This window comes from Callorhinus ursinus, unplaced genomic scaffold (genome assembly GCF_003265705.2).
Source record: "Callorhinus ursinus isolate GAN/ISIS: 27379988/994484 unplaced genomic scaffold, GSC_fseal_2.0 scaffold22, whole genome shotgun sequence".
Lineage (NCBI taxonomy): Eukaryota > Metazoa > Chordata > Mammalia > Carnivora > Otariidae > Callorhinus > Callorhinus ursinus.
In genome coordinates, this window is record NW_027397084.1 from 10,063,305 (window position 1) to 10,078,521 (window position 15,217).

At 40.8% G+C, this 15,217-nt stretch overlaps 1 protein-coding gene across 6 annotated transcripts in view; it reads right to left on the minus strand.

Moving 5' to 3' along the window:
* The window catches only part of PKHD1 (PKHD1 ciliary IPT domain containing fibrocystin/polyductin), a 484,077-nt gene that overhangs the window by 124,355 nt on the left and 344,505 nt on the right, over window positions 1–15,217 (minus strand). For all 6 annotated transcript variants that reach the window (XM_025890503.2, XM_073905082.1, XM_073905080.1 and 3 more), the window contains 4 exons: window positions 14,388–14,540; window positions 7,861–8,739; window positions 6,991–7,159; window positions 5,038–5,195 (listed from right to left, as the gene is read on the minus strand). In XM_025890503.2, coding sequence (XP_025746288.1) covers window positions 5,038–5,195; window positions 6,991–7,159; window positions 7,861–8,739; window positions 14,388–14,540 — 1,359 coding nt within the window. The remainder of the gene's footprint in view (window positions 1–5,037; window positions 5,196–6,990; window positions 7,160–7,860; window positions 8,740–14,387; window positions 14,541–15,217) is intronic.

Sequence of the window (15,217 nt, forward strand, 5' to 3'; positions counted from 1 at the left end):
CTCTCCACTGGAACATAAGCTTGATGAAAGCAGGAGCATTGTCTTGTTCACAACTGGAGCTCCCATCCTTAGAAGCCTTTGTAGACGGTAGGTGGCCAAAATGCATTTGCACAATGAATGAAAATGCCAACTTCAGCATGCAGCATGCAAAAGCTGCTCAAGGAGGGCCACCTCCAGGTCACCCCCCCCTTCTACTCTCTACATCATGGCTCAGAAATTATAAAATGACGTTGAAAGTAAAGCTCTGACTTCTTCCAGTCTTCTCTCAACCACACAGGTAGCTCCACATATACAAACTGGTCTGGGAGGTAGAGCCACCCATTTGTAGTCTGGGACAGACTGGAAATGACTAAGAAGCCAGAGTGGGATGCTCTGGCACCTGTCTAGTCCTGCCTGAATGGGATACCCATTTCAAGACTTGTTTTTTCTCCATGATTTTGGATCTTCAGATCATCAGCTGCTTCCATAGTCAAAAGAAATCCCTTCCAGAATAAAATGCAAATTGTTCTCAGAGGATCTCCTGCTTGGGATTAGCTGCTTTGCACTCTATTGCCATGAATGTTTCAAAGTTGGCTGCAAATGCAAACTTACAGATAAGTACAAATCAAAATTAACAGCTCACTTTTCCCCTGGCTACACACCCTGCATCACACAGATAGCAAAACCCACTGGCACAGTATTCCTTATAGCTGATCCACATGGATAATTTTTGCTTCTAATGCTAGAGTATATGACAATATGCCGAGACCTGTGGATATCTGTCTGGATGGGTAGCTCCACTATGAGCTTATATGTGCAAATACAATCTGTATTTTTCAAAATAAAAATAATCCTCAAAGGCAAGGGACTCCAAGTTGTTTATTAATAGATTTGAGACAGAACATAAGGGTGTGTCACATTCAATGCCACTTGGAAAAAATATGAGAGTTGGTTCCAGTGGTCTCCATTTTAATCTCTGCCGCACTCCTCTTCCTATTCTACAGAATATTATAGATTCTTGTCTTGAAGGGGAAAAATACAAAATAGACACTCCTCTTCAGATTAAATTTGTGCTTTTCTCATCTATCAGATTGTGTACAGGAATTGGAAAGTGGCATACAAGAGAATGGTTTAAAAAATAAAAATGGATGGGGCGCCTGGGTGGCTCAGTCGGTTAAACATCTGCCTTCAGCTCAGGTCATGATCCTGGGGTCCTGGGATCGAGCCCCGCATCGGGCTCCCTGCTCAGCGGGGAGCCTGCTTCTCCCTCTCTGGCTCCCCACCCCCCGCTTGTCTTCCCTCTCTTGCTGTCTCTCTCTGTCAAATAAATAAATAAAATCTTTTAAAATAATAAAATAAATAAAAAATAAAAAGGGACATGAATTAGGGAAGGAGGATCTATTCATATTTTGGAAGTCAAAGGAAAACCATACAATCCTGTCAGCACCTGGAAGACACCCTTTATACTATGTGCTGTCTCCTTCATTGCAAGAAGATACAGGTTGTATTTTTAGTGCAGTAAACAGCAGGTTCTACTGCGGGAATCCTTGTAGTTAGTACCTATAGCAACCTCATTTAAAATGTTATAAAGCTTTAAAACATCAGGAGTCAAAAGCAGTCAGTCATATACTCTTTCCTATATACATTCAACCACATATTCACACACAGGCACACACACTCCCAATTATGCTTGTTTACACACTGACAGTAATTGGAATGTTCTACTGTAATATCTGCTGGAGTTTTACCATTGAATCAGATTTCACAACTGCATCAGAGAATTAAGAAAAATAAAATATACATCGAGCCGCAAGAGCATGCTTATGCCTAACCAGTGTGTTTATACCACATTGTAAGCAACTATCTGAGTTCATCCAACCACCCCGTTACTTACACATAGAGTATTTTTTTAAGATTTTTTAATTTTATTTGAGAGAGAGAGAGAGAGCAAGCACAAGTCGGGGGGAGGGGCAGAGGGAGACAGAGAAGAAGACTCCCCGCTGAGCAGGGAATCCAATGTGGGGCTTGATCCCAGGACCCCAGGATCATGACCTGGGCCAAAGGCAGACGCTTAACTGTCTGAGCCGTACAGGCCCCCCCTACACATGGAGTATTTGATCACCATTTTAGAGCTCCTGTTTGTACCAGACATTTTCAAGGCCACAGCCATATGTTTTTAGCACTCACCTTCACACACCAAAGATTGCTGGTAGAACCTACCACTTCCTTCTAAGAAAGGTTTGTTCCTGGCCACAGGAAAGAGCAGAGTTGGTCTTTGTCCAGGGAAAGCCAAGAGGCTAGAGAGTTAATGTCCAGAAGCATCCTTCAGCCAATGACAAGCAGGGGTTTGAATATAAATACCTTAGCCTCTTCATAGCTTAGCAGGGATATGTTTTGGTCATGTGCCAAGGGTTCTCCTGGAGCCCCCCCCACGACTTGAGCTCTAGCTGCACACAGTAGAAACCAGTTTGAGTTCATCCTTCCTGGCTTCACCTCTTTCCCTGTCTTACTTCCCCACTTCTCTACTTTCCATGCTCACCCCCTCCCATAAACTACTAGAGTCTAAGCCTTATATCAATGTCTGTCTCTGGAGCAACCCAAACTAAGTCACTCTTCGGTCCTTATTATTTTCTGAAATGTAATGTCCATTAAATACTCTGGAAACCACGTCCCTTGGTACTGATTCTACAGCAATGAGGTCCTCACCGAAAACCACAAGTGTAGAAAACCCTCACAATTATGCCTGTACTTTGTTTGAAAGTAGGATCTTTTCTCCATGGCACAAACACCTGTAACAGTGGGATGACTCTTAACGCCAACAGGATAACTTACTATAGAAAGCTATCTGAATACATATAGTGGCAAATGAGAGAGTAGCCGCCTATCTTTTTTCCTTTTACTATGCTGCACGTATTTTTCTCAATATATACTTTCCCTGCATTTTATTCCTCTGTGCAAAAATGTATTTGCTGGTTATATTCAACAGATATGACCAACATATCAAAATGAATATTTACTTAGCATGTTCCACGCACTCAGCACTGACTTTTTAAAACCTATTTTGTAGTCCCCACAGCATGTCATCCTGTTGCAAAGGTAAGCCTTCAACCTATGAAAATATTTAAGAGAAATGTGAAAAAGTAGTGAAGCATGAAATCGTATGGTAATTAAAAGACTTACGTAGAAACTTCTGTAAAAGCCAAACGTTAAAATAGCCGTGGTTCAAATGGAAGTAAGGTGGGAACAAGGAAAAAGAGACCTAGGAAAGTCTTGGTTCCAAATTTTCTATTATGGGTAAATCCTTAAACCCATGACCTAAATTGAAGCCTCAGTTTCTTCTGTACATTCTCGAATGGTTTGGGGCAAATAGCATTAATATTCTCCTTGGCTATCAACAATTCATTCACTTCATCAACCCATCAACTACTCTTTGTTGAGCATTCCCCAAATATACAACAACGAACAGGCCAAAACTCTTGCCCTCACTAAGTCTGCACTTTAAAAAGCAAACAATAAATCAACCAGTAAACAAGGGTCTTTACAATATAATTTCAAATAGTGGAACTCAGACAAAAAATAAAGCAGGCACAGTAGAGGTAGAAATGAATGGGGGGGGCATAATTCTTTTGGACAGGGTGACCAGGGATGGCTTCTCTGAGAAGCTGTCATTTGAACAGAAGGAGCCAGGTCTGCAAAGAAATGAGAACAGGAGATTTCAGGCAAAGGAAACAGCCAATGCAAAGGCAAGCCCTGGGGTAGGAATAAGCTTAGCGTGTTAAAGAAAACATAAGACCATGATGAATAAGTAAAAAGGATGTCACAAGTAGTCAGGGACTGGATACTACAAAACTTATAGCCTTGTAGTTTGGATTTCATTCCAGGGGAATGGAAAACAATTGGAAAGTTGAAAAGAGCACTATGGCTGCCATGTGAAAAATAGATTGTGCAGTATAAGAACAGAAGAAAGAACATCAAATTACGAGGCTATTCCATTCCCTTGTTGGGTGAGAGATGATGATGGTTTACAAGCGAGAGCATTTATATCAGAAAAAGGAATAAAGTTTCGCTCCTAGATTTTGAATGATGATACCAATTATGGTGGTAAGGTCAACTAGGCAAGAAGCAGGCTGGGGATGCAGGCAGAGCTCAAGAATCCATCTGGGGTATGTTGAGTCTGAAATGCCGATTGTACTTCCCAGTGGAGTAAGTTGGATATACCAGACCAAAGTTCAGGGCTGGGGATATAAACTAGAAGTCATCAGCAGTAGAAGATATTTCAACCTTGGACTTAGCAAAATTAGGGAGAGAACCAAAGAAATCTGAGAACATAGACCCGGAACATTCATTCACTTAGAACTTAAAAAAGGAAAGGGAGACTAGAAGAGAAGTATGGAAAAGGATCAACCACTGAAACAGAAAGAAAGCTGGGGAAATTCTTTAGATTTATGTGCAACAGTTTCCACCTGATCTCAAACAGAAACTCAGAGTCCCATTGTTTGTGGACATAGAAAGACAATGATCTCTCTGGGGTTCCAGGTATTAAAACTGATCCCTAAATGGGCTCTGGCTGCATAAGCAAGAAGAAGGAATTTTGAGTACAGCCCTCGGGGGACAATGAACAGATAGAGGAAAGGAAGGAAGCTACAGGACATCTACTCCACCACCCTCCAGAGTGAGAGCCTTTCCGTCCTTCCCGAGGTAAGAGAAATGTTGACTCGGATGGCAGAGGAGCAGGTTCCCTGGCTGACTGTGGAGCAGCGAACAGCGAGAGTGCTGCTCCAGGTGCAGGTGAGCATGCTAGTGAGAGGATCTCACTTGGGCACAGAGCTGTGTGTTTGGAATCTGCGCATTATACAGAGGTATAAGCAATCTCCTGGAGCGAATCACAATGCTGTCATGGCGTTGCTTAATCCCTCAGCGTTCCTGTGATAGCACAGACTCCAGCTGGAACTCAGTTCCTCTCCTGGCTCTTTTGTTCCCACTAGATGACCCAGCCAGCCCAGCTCCTTCACAGGCATCCTCCCTCTGCTGGAGGCATCGAGTTCAGATATAACCAACCTGTGTTGAAGAAGGATCCAGTCCATTCTGCCTCCGTTTTAGGAAATACAGACACTGGTGGTGGCAGACCCAGTGCTCTCCCATCCAGATCCTTAAAGAGGTATTTTCTTGGATCTTCACAATCTGATTCAGGGCAGACCAGCATTCCTAAACCTTTCCTGTGAAGACAGACAGAAAGCAACTCTCTCATTCCATGATAAGCAACACAAAGAAAACAGATATTGGTAGAGCTGACATGAAAAAGAAATTCGGGAAGCCTGGGTGGCTCAGTTGGTTAAGCATCTGAGTCTTGGTTTTGACTCAAGTCATGATCTCAGGGTCTTGACATCGAGCCCCACATCAGGCTCCACACTCAGTGTGGAGTCTGCTTGTCCCTCTCCCCCTGCCCCTCCCCCACAAATAAACAAATAAGTAAAATCTTAGAAAAAAGAAAAAGAAATTCAACAGGATTTTATTACTAATAATGTGCTACACAAATACAAAATAAAACTCTATAGAAAATGTTATTTCCCCATTATATGGGCAAAAAGAAAGACATTCTTATAACCAAATATTCTAGATATCTGAATATATATAATCTTTGCTTCAATTGCTAATTTTGTAAGAAGCAAGATAAAATAAAATGCTCCTTCCTCTAATATCTACTGAACATAATGTAATCATTTCTTTATGAAACTTTGGAGCCTTGCAGGACTTTAAAATTATTATTATAAATATCAATTCTATTTGTGCTATATACAAAGTAAAAATAGATATTTTCATTCAACAAATATTTATTGAAAACCTACATTTATATGTTGGGGAATACAGTGGTGATAAAGACAGACATGGTTCCTATACTTTCAGAATTGAGAGTTAAGTGGGTTATATAAACAAGTTATAAGCAATTATAGCAATGAATTATAGAGCATTTATTTGATTTCCCCTGGTCTAATAATTTTAGGTACCACTGGTAATAATATTAAATATTTATTGTATGCCAACCATGTGTCAGGTATTAATAATACAAAGAATCAGATGCTAATATCATTTAGCTTTATAACTATTTCATCCCATAAGTAAGATATGAACCTAAGGAAAATTGGGCAGGACAAAAAATGACAGAATAACACAAATGGCAAAGTTCATAATGTTTAGGTACCAAAAAAAAAAAAAAATGGCTCAGGGATGGGCATTAAAAAGAGATTGGTGTTAGGCCAAACATATTAACTTTCTAATTAGGGCAAGTTTTCTTGATTCTTTTCTTTCAGCTAAAGGAGTTTTCCCCCAATGTTGTGGGGAAAAGAAAGTAACCCATTATCTCTGCTCCTAACCTTCCCACTCCCTTTTATGACAAAAAGAATCCCTCATCTAGTTTTCATATCCCTGTCTAAAAGTCCCAGATCGTATGTTCAAGAACAGTAGTTACACAGGGTCCGAGTGCCAATATCTAAGCCACTTCATTCAGTGCAGGGATTTCTGACAACAGACATGGTCTCCTTTGACCTCCTAGTCCCTGCACAAGGGCTCCTGAGCCTTCTTCTGAAAACTAGTGACACCATACTCCATGGAAGATTCAAGAATTAGGGTAAATTTTTTTCCAGTGATTTTGAAAACACCCCAAAGAAGTATCTCTAATAAAGATAAAACAGTGAAACAACAATAGTAAAATTAGCATTCTATCACTTTTGCTCCCTTTTTTAGCCAGAAAAAGTCACATGGCTGAGCCCAAATTCCAGAGGGAAATAGAGCCTCTGCCTCTGCTATAGGAGAGATTGCAAAAATCTTGTATTGAAGGGGGTGAACATAGGGTAAAGAACTCAAGCCATTCAATCAATCTACCATATCTTTCCAGGAAAACTTTCTTCTATTTACACTGATGATCTTATTCTTTTCTTTTAAACGTGCTTAAGGATTTGAGGAATTGCCAAATACTTCATAAACATGGCTTATTATAAATACTAAAACTGGTACCTAGCTTGTGAAGGAGGAAAATAGAACTTGTTTTTATCTTTGATCTCTAGCATCCTGGTCCTCTCTGCTGTTATTGGATGCATGATCCCAGTGCTCTCCACATTTGGCAGGATGCAGACATCTAGGTCATCACTATAGCAACTCTTCACAAAACTAGAAAAGGTGACATCTGAAAAAAAATTTAAGATATCATAACATTGGATCATAGAACCTACCAACCACAAATACAGAATACAGAACTAAATATTCTTATACCAATGCATATCTAGGAGTAAATTTAAGCCATCCATGGTAGTTCCAGGAGTTAGTATAAATCCCAATTTAAAATATCAGTAGTTCTTCCAGACATGGGCATTGTACGCAAAAGAGAAGAGTATTCCAACACATTAAAGTCTTAAGAGCAATACTTTTCATCAAAGTTTTGATCATGATCCAGTGGGAGTGAGTACAATAGTACCAAAGAGATCTGATGGAAGATCAACATCATAGGTTATGGTATAACTGGTTCTAATCCAGGTTGCCCCATCACCTACTAACCAACTTGGGTGAAGCACAATTTCTGCGTCTGTTTTCTCCTTTTTATAATGGGAAGAAGAACACCTACCTAGAGAATTGTCATATAATCAAATTAAATAATCACTGGGAAAGGTCTTCAACATAAATAAAGCAATGACTTTTTAAGGAGCCACTCACTGTCATTATAAACCACCACTGTGCTCATCGATAGCCAGCAGGTTATCAACTGGACAGTAATCACTGGACTACATTGTACCCTCTTGCTGATATAATTTCCGAATGCTATTGAAGATCCTACGCACAGATGTATGAAGATCCTAAGCACTACACTGCTTGGAAGCTAAAACCTCCTACCTTGAAGTTTCATCATTCCTGAAATTAAATGGCCATTCCTCACTCTGTGCCATGGCTCCTGAGGCCACCGATTTGGTTCTGAGGTGAATACAGGCCACAAAATACCAACTCGACCCCCTCTTGGATTGGAAGGAGCTCGATCTGTTGATGTCACGTTGGCAGAGCGAGGCTTAACTCTGTCCTGAATGCAGTCAAAAGAGGAGCTCGTGGCCACAATGACTGAATTCCTAAGTACAACCTGTACATTTTCAATGTGGCCCTGTGAAGCAGAAGACACATATACCGCTGCCAAGAGACCAATAGTATTATCCACCAGAGTGATGTCCTCTAGCTCCACACTGTTCTCCGCATGCAGCATGGCACCATAGTCAAAGTTCTTGAAAGCCAAGAAGCCAGAGATACCAGTACAGTTGTCAAGCCCATTTTCCTTGTAGAGATGAAGGCCATGAAGGCTTGAGTGGGCCACATTGTCAGACCAGCGAGCTTCAGGAGAGGAACACCTGTGGCCTCGGATGTGAAAGCCAAGTCGCTCCGATCCTGCCACAACATTGCCATAGAGGCTGATGTCCCTTGCCTGGTTCACTTTGATTCCTGCCACCCACACGGTGGACCATGCTGACTGTGTCATCAGAATCACAAGGTTATTAGAGAGAGAAAAGTTCTGACCCTCCAAGTCGATGCCATGGCCAACTGTGCCAAACACTAGATTGTCCTTTAAAATGATCCCGTGACTGGCAGCCACACGAATGCCCCCACTGCAGCTCTGGTGCAGAGTGGACGATATTATCCAGGATCCTGCCGATGCATTAGTGAGTTCAATGGCTGAATACAATGGCGACCCAAAGTTCTGAATTTCCACATTTGAAAATTGAAGGACACCTGCAAACAAAATGCAGATCATCAGGTACTTTCTCCTGCCCTACAAAAGGCAGAAGGATGGCCCATTTATGGGCATCAGGAGATGCAGAAAATTTTTTTAATGTAATAGTTTATTCTCAATACCAGCACTGTATTTCACACAGTGAGTCTCACTAACAACATATGCATCACCAGAAATATCACATGAATGCTTGCCAAGGTTTCATGTGCAGTCTGAAGAGTCTGGCAATAGGATGGGGGAGAGGAAAGACAGATAGGGAAGAGAGCTAGGCTTTGGAGATGAGCACGTTAGCTGGCAGATGCCATGTATTTTTCTGCTGAACTGGTCAAGGACCTGGAAGAGAATGAAGGAAGTACGGGTTCCTGGCCACTCACCTCAATGCTGTGTCTCCTCTCAGCGACACCATATGAAAGGTCTATTGCCATCCTCACAAAGATATTACAAGAAGGAATATAACGGTCAATTATATAAAACATATTTTTAAATAATTTTAAAGACCCCATAAAATCTTTTCTGTATTTTTATCCCAGCCACACTGTGGTCCCTGTCTCATTTTCACAATAAAAACATTCTCTATATCTTCTACCTCAGGAGAGGATAGTGAATTATTTAGTCTTACCAAGGAATTTATTGGTACTAATTTAAGTAGATACTTCAAAAGTACAGTATGAACTACAGCCACTAGATTGATTTAAAAATATAATGAGCACTAATATGTCAATGTATATACTCTCAGTAAAATAGATGAGAACACGATTATAGAAAAAAATGAGATGAATTAATAACTTTTGCACCTTGGGATGTAGGCAAATGTATAGAGGATGTACTATTAACCCCCATGGAGGCACACTGTGGGGAGTGGGAGATGTGGTGGAATAGCCTTGCATTGGGGTTCAAGCTACTGCGCTACAGTTAGTATGCCAGGAATTAGTGCCTTTAGCCGCATAGGTCACAACTTTATCCTTCATGTTACTTCTTTCTTCTTTCTTTTTCCTTTTTCTTTTTTTTAAGATTTATTTACTTACTTGAGAGAGAGAGAGAGAGAAAGAGCACGAGCAGAAGGGGCAGAGGGAGAGAGAATCCCAAGCAGACTCCTTGCTGAACGTGAAGCCTGATGAGGGGCTCAATCCCAAGACCTTGAGATCACAACCTGAGCCAAAACCAAGAGTTGGATGCTTAACTGACTAAGCCACCCAGGCGCCCCTTTTTTCTTTCTTTTTCTAAAGGTACTGCCAAAGGTGAACTATAAAGTTATTTTTCTCAATAAAATTGAAGGGAGCTATAGTGTTTCAGTAATAGTATTTAAAGTTCAAAAGTAGTTCAGCCTAAACCCTCCACCTTCCCCACTCCCTTTTCACAGAGGAGAAACTAACACCCAGATGCCATGGAGGACCAAACCATGGTCTGGAGGACAGATGAAGTGAAAGCTGATGTATGTGGGATGCCTGGGTGGCTTAGTCAGTTGAGCATCTGCCTTCAGTGTGGGTCATGATCTCAGGGTCCTAGAATCGAGTCCCACATAGGGCTCCTTGCTGGGTGAGGAAACTGCTTCTCCCTCTACCCCTCCCCTTGCTTGTGTGCTCTCTCTCTCTCTCTCTCTCTCTCACAAACAAATAAAAAAATAAAAAAAAAAAAAAAAAGACAGATGATGTATGTCTTTCTGCGGTTCCTGGGTGGCTTAGTCAGTTAGCTGGCCAATTGTTGACTTTGGCTTAGGTCATGGTCTGGGGTCCTGGGATCGAGCCCCATGTGAGGCTCTGTGCTCAGTGGGGAGTCTGCTTGAGATTCTCTCCCCGATCCTCTCCTTCTGCCCCTCCCCCACTCATGTTCTCTCTCTCTCTCTCTCTCTCTCTCTCTCTCTCTAAAGTGAATAAATCTTAAAAAAAAAAGACCATGTATGTCTTTCTTTGTAACCAGGTGACAGGATTCCAATATATCTAAATTTATCAAATGACACCGATTAAGGAGGCACTGGTAGATGGTGTAGAAATATTCACTGAATGATAAAACATCCAAAAACTATTTGTCTGGTGGTAACATTTTTGACAGTTCCCTCACCAATAGCACACAGCTGAAAGGGCTGTTGAACCTGTCTCCATAAGACAGTGGCCCAAAGGATACCAAATGCTAGATTCCACACATAAATAGCTTATTTTGTAGACTAGAAAGTGGTTCTAGAATCTCAGGCAAGGCAATATATCAGTATTATTTTAATTTGTGATTTTTATGTCTTATACTTACATGGTTGTAATTCATAGTTTTAAATCATACAAGATCTTTTTACTCATGTGCATATTAACCAGTGACTGAAAGCTAATGGATGAAAGACCTCAATGTGGGACAGGAATCCATCAAAATCCTAGAGGAGCACATAGGCAATAACCTCTTTGACATCAGCCACAGCAACTTCTTTCAAGATACATCTCCAAAAGCTAGTGAAACAAAAGCAAAAATGAACTTTTGGGACTTCATCAAGATAAAAAGCTTCTGCACAGAAAAGGAAACAGTCAACAAAACAAAGAGGCAACCCACAGAATGGGAGAACATATTTGCAAATGACACGACAGATAAAGGGCTGGTATCCAAGATCTATAAAGAACTCGAATTCAACACCCAAAAAACAAATAATAAAGTAAAAAAATGGGCAGAAGACATGAGAAGACACTTCTCTGAAGAAGACATACAAATGGCTAACAGACACATGAAAAAATGTTCATCATCATTAGCCATCAGGGAAATTCGAATCAAAACCACATTGAGATACCACCTTACACCAGTTAGAATGGCAAAAATGGACAGGGAAAGAAACAATAAATGTTGGAGAGGTTGTGGAGAAAGGGGAACCCTCTTACACTGTTGGTGGGAATGCAAGTTGGTACAGCCACTTTGGAAAACAGTGTGGAGGTGCCTCAAAAAATTAAAAATAGAGCTACTGGGTATTTACCCCAAAGACACAACTGTAGTGAAAAGAAGGGCCATATGCACCCCAATGTTCATAGCAGCAATGTCCACAATGGCCAAACTGGGGAAAGAGCCAAGATGCCCTTCGACAGATGAATGGATAAAGAAAATGTGGTCCATATATACAATGGAATATTACTCAGCCATCAGAAAGGACGAATACCCAACTTTAACATCTACATGGATGGGACTAGAGGAGATTATGCTAAGTGAAATAAGTCAAGCAGAGAAAGTCAATTATCATATGGTTTCACTTATTTGTGCAACATAAGGAACAGCATGGAGGACATTAGGAGAAGGAAGGGAAAAATGAAGGGGAGGGAATCGGAGGGAGAGACGAACCATGAGAGACTATGGTCTCCAGGAAACAAACGGGGTTTTAGGGGGGAGGGGAAGGGGTTAGCCTGGTGATGGGTATAAAGGAGGGCACGTACTGCATGGAGCACTGGGTGTTATACGAAAACAATGGATCGTGGATCACCACATCAAAACCTAATGATGTATTGTATAGTGAATAACATAACATAATAAAATTTAAAAAATTTAAAAAAACAGTAAGTACTTAAAATGTCTTGAGCATTTAAGTGAAGAATTAAACAACAATTATGTTCACAACTACTATCCTATTTTTCCTTTTGAAAATCACAATTCGAAGTACAAATGGCTGGATGTTATTGGTCAGAAAAAGAATGACAGGGGCCTCCAATTTAAAAGTAGGAATTTTAAGTCCTGGCCCAATTTTCTACCCTATAATTGTTCAGCACCCGTAGCTGGCAACCTTGACCTATACCTGCCGAATCCACTTCATCCAGGCTCTGGAGTATATTTACAGAAAAATGCAAGGCTTCTTAATTTAGTGTGGGAAACCAGATTAGATTCTCGAGCAGAAAGGGACATTAGTGGAAAAACAGGTAGAATCTGAATAATATCTTAAATTTAGTTAAGAGTAAGGCACCCATGTTAACTTTTTGGTTTTGACAAATGTAGCAGATATGTCAGATATTAACAATAGGGAAGACTGGGCAAAAGGTACACAGAACTCTCCATACTATGTTTGACACTCTTCTCTAAGTCTAAAATGATTACAAAACTAGAAATTTATTTAACAAGGGCTTCAGAATCAGACTTGAATTTGAATGTTACCTCTGCCACTTTCTAGCTGGATGACTTTTCTTACTCTTCACTTACTTTCTTTATTCCCATTTATGGAGCACTCAATACATAGTAGTTCCTTTACTAGAAAAATGGTGATGAAAGATCCAACCGTACCCTCAAGTTGTTCACAAGCTCTTAAGTGAGTTTCACACATAAGCAGGCAATTTTATTACAGTTTCCTCATCTATAAAAATGTCTCTCTCACAAAGATATTAGGATTGCATGAGATAAAATAGGCATGAAAATCGGCATTAATCCCAGTCTATAACATCCCTTCCCACCTGGGATGATTTAAGAAACCCTGATCAGGCAATGCCGGAAGTTCAAGACCATGTCAGTCTTGCTGCTCATTAAGTTCTGGCCTGGTGCTAACCTGTCAGAATTGGCCTTCTATTCTGTGATCATGTTCACATGGCCAGCAGTTTTGGTTAAAAGGGACCCTGTCTCCTTTCCAGAAGACCAGGATTCAGCCTGTGCCTCAGTCTTCTAAAGCCTGGTTTCTCAACCTCAACACTATTGACATTTCAGACCAAAGAATCCTTTCTTGTGGGAGGCTGTCCTTGCTTTGTAGGATTGCAGGATACACTGTAGGCTCTTTAGCATCTACCTACTAGATGCCAAGAAGCTCCCCCAAGCTGTGACGAGCAAAATGTCTCCAGACACTGTCAAATGTCTTTTGGGTGGAAGGGAGGAGCAAAGTCACTTCTGTTGAGGACTCATGGACACAGGGCCTATGGAAAGAGAGCTTATTCCATGGGCCAGAAATCCTGAACTTTTGATTTAAGTTCAGTACGTATACCGCCCTTTACCATACTGGTAGAACAGATGTGCCAACAAAAAAGTGTTTTGTGCTCAATATATTTGGGAAGTAGTTAGAGCCTTTATTCCACGCCTTCTCAGAGCCTTTATTATATTCATGTACTCAGTGATCTTCTAAGATGGAGCTACAATGATATCCTTTCCAAATTTATTTGACCAGGAAACAATTCTAGAATAATAGTTAAGGGACACAAGTTTAAGAACAAGGTCTTAATCAAAAAATGTTGCAGCATTCCAAAAGAGTTAAAGCTTGAAAGAAATGAGAAAGATTGAACTGATCCTAAAGTAGTCTAGAATATGGAAATCATTTTTATTTAAATTTATGCTATTAATTTATAGCATGAGTTGAGGCCTGCCATCAGATATAGCATGCTACTGGGAAAGAGTAATAGAAATTCAGGAAAGAGATAAAATTCAAGTGGCCATTAAATCATCTATAATTTCAAAGCAGAGGAAATTTCACATCTGCTGAAGATGTTTTCTTTGAGGTAAAAATGTGCATATGTGCTGATCGCTAGTATATTATTTTAACATCACACTGATAATTAAGCACAGATTAGAACTGAAAATTCATAGCTTCTCAGAGCACAAAGGAGCCATCTAATTCGAACGTTTTGTTTTATAAATGAAAATTCTCACAGTTGGAATTTCTGAATGTCCCAGATGAATAGGCTCCAATCTGTAATGCTTACTGACTTAAAATTCCATTTACCTGAAAATTCCTCACTGCTGGATATTCTGAAGGACCCCACAAGTAGTCTCGCCTTGCATGATATATCAGGCTGGATTTGTATATTTCGGGTCAAAAGTCCAACCTCTGCAGCCAAACGAATGTATCGGCCATCCTCCATGACATGGACGCTTCCTGGGGCAATAGGAATTGGACAAGAAAAAAAAAAAAAACTTTAAAAACCTATTTCGGAAATTGCCAGCTGGGGACCCAGAGAACCTGACAAATGAAAACACTCCTTTCCCCTCGGAAGTCCTACCAACATTAAGGTTGCTTTTCCTCGGGCATTCTCCACAAATGTCAGCTGAGAAATGAAAAGCTCGTTCACATATCTCTCTTCGGGATCAGAGTGAGAGTGTTCGAGCAAAATTCATTTCTCCTTAATAACTGTGGGTACTGGGACAAGGAAGTCAGGGCACACCTGTCCAATTAGTGGGGTCCCCAACCTCCTTCCTTAAATTCATAGGCGTGAGACTTGAGTGTTTGGTTGTACATCGTCCGTGGACCTCCTCGAAGAAAGTGAAGAATCCCAGACTGACTGAGGCAGTGACAAAGCTAAAGCAGCAATGTACAGGAGTAAAGGGACAAAGAGCAGTGGCAGTGTCCTCTCATGATGGGTCTTAAGCTCAGGGTTGCCTGAGGGAGCCTCCTCAGGGGCAGGAATGAAGTGCCCTGCTGGTCTGTTCCACTGAGCACCATTTACACTGCACCTTGCATCCTACTAGCAAGGACTGCTGGAGATTTCTCCACTTTTTAAAAAAGAAATCATCCTTGGAACTATGATTTAGAAATGGCTTTAGACATAATCCTGC